Consider the following 10,181-nt stretch of genomic DNA (forward strand, 5'->3'; position numbering starts at 1 on the left):
GGAGAGACACAGAGCAGATTTCCTATAAGACCGCAGCCAAGTCGCTGCCGCTAGTCCTATATTTACGTTACCAAGTGCCAGCTCCAGCAGACTGTCTAACACATGATAGGGGGGGTGACCTTTTTTGTTTTTTTTCCCTGGAAGCTCTTTATAGGTCCCATAAGGTAACAGCTTACTGTACGTAATCACCATGCGTTTTTTGCCCTGACTCCTCCGAGTGTATCCTACCCCGCAGTAAACAGTGCACTCAGGTGCCACAATCCTATCAGCACTGGTATTTACTGCCCACCCTGAGTGTGTGCCCGAGGGGGGTTGTTAGTTGCTCCAGGGCAGAGGCGTAACTAGAACCTTCAGGGCCCCAGTGCAAGAAAGCATTTATTTATTATTTATAACGGTCCCGCAGCAGGACCCTTTCACAAGTTCTGCAGTGGGCCCCCTTCCTGCCATCTTGGGGCCTCCCCACGGCAGTGGAATGCCAGGGCCCGGTTGCAAGTGTGACCTTTGCGATGCTGGAAGTTCACCCCCTGGTGTCAGTAGTTTTTATTTTTTGGTATTTTAATTGTATTATTTTTTATCATTTTATTTTATTATTTTACAATGGGACTGACTATGACTCTGTCCATTCAGAAAAGGAAGGAGCTGGTAAATTACATATTTACCGACCCCCTTCCTGGTTCTCTAATGTGACACATCCCCTGTAGCAGCTGGCAGGAGAGGGGAGGGGGGAAGCCAGCAGCACAGTGGGGGGGGGGGGGGACCAGGGGAGCACACAGGGGCCCAGAGACAGCAGAACACAAGTGAACTGGATCTGTTTACACAAGCGGGCGGATCTCCAAACTCGATTCCCCGACGATCAGGGAAGAGCAGCGGTGATCACCGTCGCTCCTCCCCTGGCCCGACTCCCGCTGTGACTGAATACAGCGGGAGCGAGCCTCCGGCGGCGCGCGTGCGCCGCCCACAAGGGGAGGAGTCCAGCGACGTAGGTCTACGTCGCTGGATGGGAACTAGCCACTTTGCCGCAGTAGAGCTCGAGTGAGCGGTCGGCAAGTGGTTAATGTTGGGGCAAGGGATAGAGGAAATGTAGAAATAGTTTGGTGGATATATATACAGTGGATATAAAAAGTCTACACACCCCTTTTAAAATATCAGGTTTCTGTGATGTAAAAAAAAATGAGACAAAGATAAATCATTTCAATACTTTTTCCAACTTTATTGTGACCTATAAACTGTACAACTCAGTTTAACAGCAAACTGAAATCTTTTTGAGTGGAGGAAAGTAACAATAAAAAACTAAAATAATATGGTTGCATAAGTGTGCACACCCTTAAACGAATACTTTGTTGAAGCACCTTTTAATTTATTCCAGCACTCTTTTTAGGTATGAGTCTATCAGCATTGCACATCCTGACTTGGCAATATTTGCCCACTCTTCTTTGCAAAAACACTCCAAATCTGTCAGATTGCAGGGGCGTCTCCTGTGCACAGCCCTCTCCAGATCACCCCACAGATTTTCAATGGGATTCAGGTCTGGGCTCTGGCTGGGTTATTCCAAAACTTTAACCTTCTTCTGACTCGGCCATTCCTTTGTTGTTTTGGATGTATGCTTTGGGTCGTTGTCATGCTGAAAGATGAAGTTCCTCTTCATGTTCAGCTTTCTAGCAGAAGTCTGAGGGTTTTGTGCCAATAATGACTTGTTCACCATCTCTAGTCTAGTAATATCTATGAAGTCCCATAAATATTGTTAGATTGCAAAAAAATGTACATATAGGCATTGATAGCATTTGTGTAAAGATTGATTATAGGAAATATGTTTTGGTATCCTGACTTTCATCTTATGTGTGTAGCAATAGTAAGGAATCTGTTAAAGACAATGGGCCAGCCATCAGTCAAGCACCAGGATGTACTGCAAACCCTGCCTGACAGCGACAATGGCTCCTTATTCTGCTTGATAACAAAGAAGATGATTGTCCCGTGTCCTGGAAGATCTGATGTGTCATAGCAATCATCTCCAACTGTCTCTCTGTCACCCTTCAGGACATCAGCAATGATACAAATATGGCAGCAAATTTAGCAAATCACTTGAATTATTGGACAGTCTTAGTCATTACTGTGGAGTGGAATGAAACTGCCCAGTTGATTGTCTGGAATGCAGAAGCAGGACAATGTCATAGGCATGCTTTGTTTACTGCTGCGGGCCCAAAATGTTACAGAACATTATTTTTCTGGCAAACAATTCATTCAGTAACAAAGAGCAGACACAAACAAACAATGCTGCAGGTTTGTAATATTTAATCCTCCAAAATGCCCCTAATTTGTGCAGACAAGAGGTGTACAGCGTACGGTCCGTGCAGAGTAACATCTGGCTGTGTCTGTGTCCACAGGGGAGAAAATGTCTTTCGGCCGCCAAGAAGCATTTGAAATCTTCAAGCGCGATTATCCGGACAGAGTCGGCATTGAAGACAACAAAGCTCTCCTGAAGCAAAGGTAACTTTTCTTGTACTGCAAAGGCAACATTCCACCATTGTTTACAGAAGCATTGCTGGTATGTATATTTTTACTATTGATCGAGCGATATCGGTTTTTCATTGCCGATACTGATACCGATATTTTGGCCAATGCATATCAGTATTGGCCAATATTTTTGAACATTTAAATTTTTTTTTTTTTGACAGGTACTCTTGTGGAGTAATCTGGGGGTCTAAAAGACCCCAAACCCCTCCCCTGCACTTAAAAGCATTCAAAACGCTAAGTTTGGCTGTTTTGAATGCTGTAGTTTTTTTTAATCTGGCGCCGAGTACCCGGAAGTGATATAACTCATGACATCACTTCCGGGTTTTTGCATGGAGACTCAATCCGAGCCAAATGAGGCTTTGATCGGGTCTTCGGCGGCCCTGCAGGCTGGTTGCCCGGGTCTCCCGGTGGGACGGGAGACCTGGGCGAGCCATGGAAGGTGGCGGGAGAGGGGGGATGTCCCCTCCTGCTCCTTGTAATGACAGCCGAGCTGATTCTCAGCCGCATCGGTTGTCATTACAAGACAGCCGACCGTCGGCTATGGACGCCGGTACCGGGGTGATGCCTCTAGCTGCAGGGATCACTCCGGTACAGTACTTTCCCGCAATATTGGTAACCTCAGGGGCCGATTCCGATATATCGGGAAAAGTGCATATTGGCCCTCGATATATCGGCTTTGCCGATAATCGGTTGATCCCTAAACTTTTACATTGTTCCAGCTTTGACCAACGTAACTATGTACAGCCCCTGGCCAAAAGTTTTGAGAATTACACAAATATATCTTTTCAAAAGCCTGCTGCTTTAGTGTTTTTAGATCTTTTTGTCAGATGTTACTATGGTATATGGTAAAACCTTGGATTGCAAGTATAATTTGTTCCGGAAACATGCATGTATTCCAAAGCACTCTTTTATCAAAGCAAATTTCCCCATAAGAAATAATGGAAACTCAGATGATTCGTTCCACAACCATTTATTCAAAAGTCCTTTCGTTTATACAGTAGTCCATATAAGAAGATAGCAATGTGATAGGTTGCATAACCATAAAATGTCCAACCTCAAATGGCGCCTCCACAAGGGGATTAGAAGCAAAATCCAGCAGGAGCTACAGAGCGTAAAAGAGAAGAGAGGCGCCTCTAAGTGTAGCAAGATGGTTACATTTAATGAAGGTACAACATTTAGCAACTCACATGGTTGATGATTTGCTGGCTCTCACCGCCGTCTGTCTGTCGTGACCTGGAATGACTACCCTGCAGTAGAGTGATCTGAAGGCGAGGCTTGAAGCGCTCGTGGAGCGCAGTGTAGAGGGGATGATGTTGATGGCGGTGCGAAGGATCGTCTATGTGAACAGCTTTACCCCGAATGCCTGCATACTTAGATGTGCCTGTTTTAATTATCAACCATGTGAGTTGCTACAGTAAATGTTGTGCCTTCATTAAATGTAACCATATTGCTACACTGAGAGGCGCCTCTCTTCTCTTTTATACACCGTTGTGACGCTACTTGTATGCAGCAAGTTTTCCAGGCCTATGGCTGATGTGGGTCTGCCATCAGTACCGGTAATCTCTCCAGCCCATGTGAGCTGTGACCCTGGGTGTGAGAACTGAAGCAGCGACAACTCCGGCATCTTTGTTTGTGGTTTTTATTGAATTTAAGGGGATGTGAGAAGAGAATGAGTGGGATACTCCTTTAGGCTCCAACTAATTACACTTGGGACTTTGCTTATGGAAAATGCCCGTTGGTGCTTCCTTGATGCCAGCCGGCACCAGCCAACGCTCACTAACTCTGAGCACACTCTGTAGAACAATAAAAGTGCTGAATCCTTGACTTGTAGTCCAGAAGATCCAAGCTCTACTTGGAATAGAAAGGAACTGTACAAAAAAGATGGTTTGCATCTTTCTCTCAAAGGAACAAATGTACTTAGTGAACAACTCCAAGAATTTGCTAAAGAGTATTTAAACTAGGAAGGGGGGGCAAAAGAGTGGAATTACAAGAGTCCAATTGCCCCCCGAAACAATGCCAGAACAGGTCAGAAGCACAGAGGTTAAGAAATGATAAGCTCAGAGTCCTGTCTACAAATGCTCGCAGTTTAGGTAAAAAAATCAATGAACTTGGGTCAATTATGGCATCTGAGAATGTAGATTTAGTGGCTGTTACGGAGAAATGGTTTAATGAAAGAAATGACTGGGACATAACCATACCAGGGTACTCTTTATACAGAAGAGACAGAGAAGGCAAGAAAGGAGGAGGAGTGGCCCTGTATGTGAAAGATAGCATTAAATCTAACCTAATACAAGTTGGTGAGGCCAACATAGAGTCAGTTTGGGTTACGTTGCAGTTTGCTAATCATGCAGTAACTCGTGTAGGTGTGATATATAGACCACCTGGTCAAGTTAAAGAACTAGATGATCTACTAGTTGAAGAAATAGCTAAAATGACAATGAAAGGAGAAGTTATCATTATGGGAGATTTCAATCTTCCAGATATAAACTGGAAAACCAAAATAGCAAGTTCTACCAGGAGTACAGATATTCTAAATTCCCTACTGGGGTTGTCTCTGCAACAAGTGGTTGAGGAGCCAACCCGGAGGGAGGCCATTTTGGATCTGGTATTCACAAATGGGGATTCGGTATATGATGTCATTGTAGGCGAAACCTTGGGATCCAGTGATCACCAGTCAGTGTGGTTTAATATAAGAACTGTGAAAGAGTCGCACCACACAAAAACAAAAGTTTTAGATTTTAGAAAAACAGACTTTTCAAAAATGAAATTAGTCATAAATGAGTCCTTATCAGATTGGAACGGATTACATGGAGTCCAGGAGAAATGGGACTACTTAAAAGGTGCATTATTGAAGGCAACAGAAAAGTGCATTAGACTTGTCAGTAAAAGCAAAAAAAGGAAGAGACCACTGTGGTACTCAGCAGAAGTGGCCCAAATCATTAAAAATAAAAAGCTAGCATTTTGTAATTATAAAAAAACCCAGAGCAATGAAGATAAGGAAATCTACAAGATTAGGCAGAAAGAGGCCAAGCAAGTTATAAGAACTTCTAAAGCGCAGGCAGAAGAAAAACTAGCTCAGGCTTTGAAAAAGGGGGATAAGACATTCTTCAGATATATAAATGAAAAAAGGAAATTAAAACAAGGAATAACTAAATTAAAAACAAAGGACGGAAGGTATGTAGAAGAGAATAAAGGGCTAGCCGACTGCCTTAATGAATACTTCTGTTCAGTTTTTACAGAAGAAAAAGAAGGAGAAGGACCTCCACTTGAAAGGATGACTAATGAATCGTTTGATGCATGTGTCTTTACAGAGGAAGACGTTCTAAGATTGCTGTCTAAAGTGAAGACAAATAAGTCACAGGGTCCTGATGAGATACACCCAAAATTATTAAAAGAGCTTAGTGGTGAGCTGGCAAAACCATTAACAGATTTATTTAACCAATCATTAGCAACAGGAGTCGTCCCGGAAGATTGGAAATTGGCAAATGTCGTGCCCATTCACAAGAAAGGTAGTAGGGAGGAATCGAGCAACTATAGACCAGTGAGTCTGACATCAATAGTAGGCAAATTAATGGAAACCCTATTAAAGGATAGGATTGTGGAACATCTTAAATCCCATGGATTGCAAGATGAAAAACAACATGGGTTTACTTCAGGGAGATCATGTCAAACAAATCTTATAGACTTTTTTGACTGGGTGACTAAAATAATAGACGGTGGAGGTGCAGTAGACATTGCATATCTAGATTTTAGTAAGGCTTTTGACACTGTCCCACATAGAAGACTTATCAATAAACTGCAGTCATTGAGCATGGACTCCCATATTGTTGAGTGGATTAGGCAGTGGCTGAGTGACAGACAACAGAGGGTTGTAGTCAATGGAGAACATTCAGAACAAGGTCATGTTACCAGTGGGGTACCTCAGGGATCTGTACTGGGACCAATTTTGTTTAATATCTTCATAAGTGATATTGCAAAAGGCCTCGATGGTAAGGTTTGTCTTTTTGCTGATGACACAAAGATATGTAACAGGGTTGATGTTCCTGGAGGGAAACGCCAAATGGAAAAGGATTTAGGAAAACTAGAAGAATGGTCAGAACTCTGGCAACTGAAATTTAATGTGGATAAGTGCAAGATAATGCACCTGGGACGTAAAAACCCAAGGGCAGAATATAGAATATTTGACACAGTCCTGACCTCAGTATCTGAGGAAAGGGATTTAGGAGTAATTATTTCAGAAGACTTAAAGGTGAGAAGACAATGTAATAGAGTAGCACGAAATGCCAGCAGAATGCTTGGATGTATAGGGAGAGGTATAAGCAGTAGAAAGAGAGAAGTGCTTATGCCGCTGTACAGAACACTGGTGAGACCTCACTTGGAGTATTGTGCGCAGTACTGGAGGCCATATCTCCAGAAGGATATAGATACTCTAGAGAGAGTTCAGAGAAGAGCTACTAAACTAGTACATGGATTGCAGGAAAAAACTTACCAGGAAAGGTTAAAGGACCTTAACATGTATAGCTTGGAAGAAAGAAGAGACAGAGGGGATATGATAGAAACTTTTAAATACATAAAGGGAATCAACTCGGTAAAGGAGGAGAGCATATTTAAAAGAAGAAAAACTACCACAAGAGGACACAGTTTTAAATTAGAGGGGCAAAGGTTTAAAAGTAATATGAGGAAGTATTACTTTACTGAGAGAGTAGTGGATGCATGGAATAACCTTCCTGCAGAAGTGGTAGCTGCAAATACAGTGAAGGAGTTTAAGCATGCATGGGATAGGCATAAGGCTATCCTTCATATAAGATAGGGCCAGGGACTATTCATAGGATTCAGATATATTGGGCAGACTAGATGGGCCAAATGGTTCTTATCTGCCGACACATTCTATGTTTCTATGTTTCTAAGACTGAGAACTGTAGAACCTCTGGCACTGTTGTACTGTAAAAGTCAATGAATACTTTTCTCCGCCCTGCCTGGCTTGAGGTAGTATGATGTAGAATCCTGTATGGCTGTAGCTTTAGCTGACACACTGTCTACACTTCAGGGCCCAACTACAGGTGCCCCCTTTAACCTTGAACTCTTCAGGAACCACTGACTATGTACCCCCTTTACAGCTAGCTGACACTGGATCCCAGAACCTCTTCTGGAGTGGTCCCCTCTAACTTCAGGCAGACCCCCAGGGGCAATCCTCAGTACTCACGACCTGTGTAGGCTTTCCTGAGACTGGACCCCTCTCACTCTCCGCAGGCTCTCGGCACACCGGATCCCTGCATCTCAACTCAGCTCTCTCTCTCTGGACACTCAGGCGACACCCCGAGAAATCCACTTTCCTCAGACAGGAGGAGAGACAGCCGCACTCTCCTTCCTAGGACTCTTCTCCCAGCAAAGACACCGTGCCGCGCACTTCCCTCCATACTTATACACACTCCCAGAATCCTTTGCAGCACAATCTTCCTTCTGGGGTAGCTACAAGCTGGGATGTGTCCCTGATTGAGTTTCCTCCACTGCCCTATTAGAAGCCTCTCACAGCAGCCAGTGAGGATACTACTCCCCTCAGCAGGCACATCTGGAAGCCATGACACCCTAGCTAGATAATCACAACACTGCTGTTAGGCAGACAAGGCCCACTATACGTTTACCTAGCACCTACAGTTGTGTTCAAAATTATTCAACCCCCACTGAAATTGATTGTTTTGGCCAGTTTGACATTGATTTTGATCATTCAGTCATCCTGCTTACAATGAAATCAAAGAGGCACGTGTAGGTCAGACAAATATAACATAACATTTATAATGAAATAACCACCAATGTCTTTTCTGTGCTCACATCATTATCAGTTTTATTCAACCCCCAAGTGACATTCAATCTTAGTACTTAGTACAACATCCTTTTACAGTTATAACAGCTTTTAAACGTGAAGCATAGCTTGACACAAGTGTCTTGCAGCGATCTACGGGTATCTTCGCCCATTCGTCATGGGCAAAAGCCTCCAGTTCAGTCACATTCTTAGGCTTGTGCACTGCAACTGCTTTCTTTAAGTCCTTCCAGAGGTTCTCAATCGGATTTAAGTCTGGTGACTGTGATGGCCACTCCAACATGTTCCAGCCTTTAATCTGCAACCATGCTCTAGTGGACTTGGAGGTATGCTTGGGATCATTGTCCTGTTGAAAGGTCCAACGTCTCCCAAGCCTCAGGTTTGTGACGGACTGCATTACATTGTCATCCAATATCTCCTGGTACTGAAGAGAATCCATGGTATCTTGCACACGCTGAAGCTTCCCTGTACCTGCAGAAGCAAAACAGCCCCAAAGCATGATTGACCCCCCGCCATGCTTCACAGTAGGCAAGGTGTTCTTTTCTTCATAGGCCTTGTTCTTCCTCCTCCAAACATAGCGTTGATCCATGGGCCCAAACCGTTCTAATTTTGTTTCATCAGTCCACAGAACACTATCCCAAAACTTCTGTGGTTTGTCCACATGACTTTTGGCATACTGCAGTCGACTCTTCTTATTCTTTGGAGACAGCAAGGGGGTGCACCTGGGAGTTCTGGCATGGAGGCCTTCATTACGCAGTGTGCGCCGTATTGTCTGAGCAGAAACTTCAGTACCCACATCTGACAAATCTTTTCTCAGTTTCTTAGCAGTCACACGGGGACTTTTCTCCACTCTACACTTCAGGTAGCGCACAGCAGTCAAAGTCAGCATCTTCTTTCTGCCACGACCAGGTAGCGTTTCAACAGTGCCCTTTGCCTTGAATTTGCAAATGATGCTTCCTATGGTGTCTCCTGGTATGTTTAACATCTTTGCAATCTTCTTACAGCCATTGCCCTTCCTGTGAAGAGTAATCACCTCTTCTCTTGTCTTCCTGGACCATTCTCTTGACTTCACCATGTTTGTAACCACACCAGTAAATGTCTAGAAGGAGCTGAGTATCACAGTCATTTTAAAGCTGCCTAATTGGTGCTTATTAGGCTTTATTGCTGCTCCCTGACATCCACAGGTGTGTTCAATACCTGATTGAAAACACTTCAATCAACCTCTGTTCTTCAGAGTGGTAGTCTTTAAGGGGTTGAATAATTGTGCCAATGAAGAATTCACAAAAGAAACATTTACTACTGTATTACAAAACCAATTGATGTCATTTTAGTTGCATATGGTTCTTTAAGAAGTCCTTGTAGGATTTCATTCTGAATACAATTACAAATGTACACTAAATTCCCTAAAACCCTTTACAGCATTGGGGGTTGAATAATTTTGAACACAACTGTACCTGTAGGATGCTAAATGTATATCAAGACATTGTATATCAAGACATTGCTCGTTTATCAAGTCAAAATTTATCAAATAAAATTAGCTTGTCTTGCAAAACGCTCCTCAAACCAAGATACTCTCAACCCAAGGTTTTACTGTACTGAAGTATAATTACAAGCATTTCATAAGTGACTGTCAAAGGCTTTTATTGCCAATTACTTGAAGTTTTATGCAAAGAGTCAATATTTGCAGTGTTGACCCTTCTTTTTTTAAGACCTCTGCAATTCCCCCTGGCATGCTATCAATCAACTTCTGGGCCACATCCTGACTGATGGCAGCACATTCTTGCATAATCAATGCTTGGAGTTTGTCAGAATTTGTGGGTTTTTTTCTTTTTGTTCACCCGCCTCTTGAGGA

General features: G+C 43.3%; 1 protein-coding gene across 1 annotated transcript in view; it reads left to right on the plus strand.

The window, feature by feature from the left end:
* The window catches only part of KIF6 (kinesin family member 6), a gene marked incomplete at its 3' end in the record, with an annotated part of 381,890 nt that overhangs the window by 226,633 nt on the left and 145,076 nt on the right, over nt 1-10,181 (plus strand). The window contains exon 14 of the mRNA XM_082251003.1: nt 2,382-2,484. Within this exon, the coding sequence (XP_082107129.1) occupies nt 2,382-2,484 (103 nt within the window). The remainder of the gene's footprint in view (nt 1-2,381; nt 2,485-10,181) is intronic.

This window comes from Pelophylax lessonae (genome assembly GCF_965119305.1).
Source record: "Pelophylax lessonae genome assembly, chromosome: 3".
Lineage (NCBI taxonomy): Eukaryota > Metazoa > Chordata > Amphibia > Anura > Ranidae > Pelophylax > Pelophylax lessonae.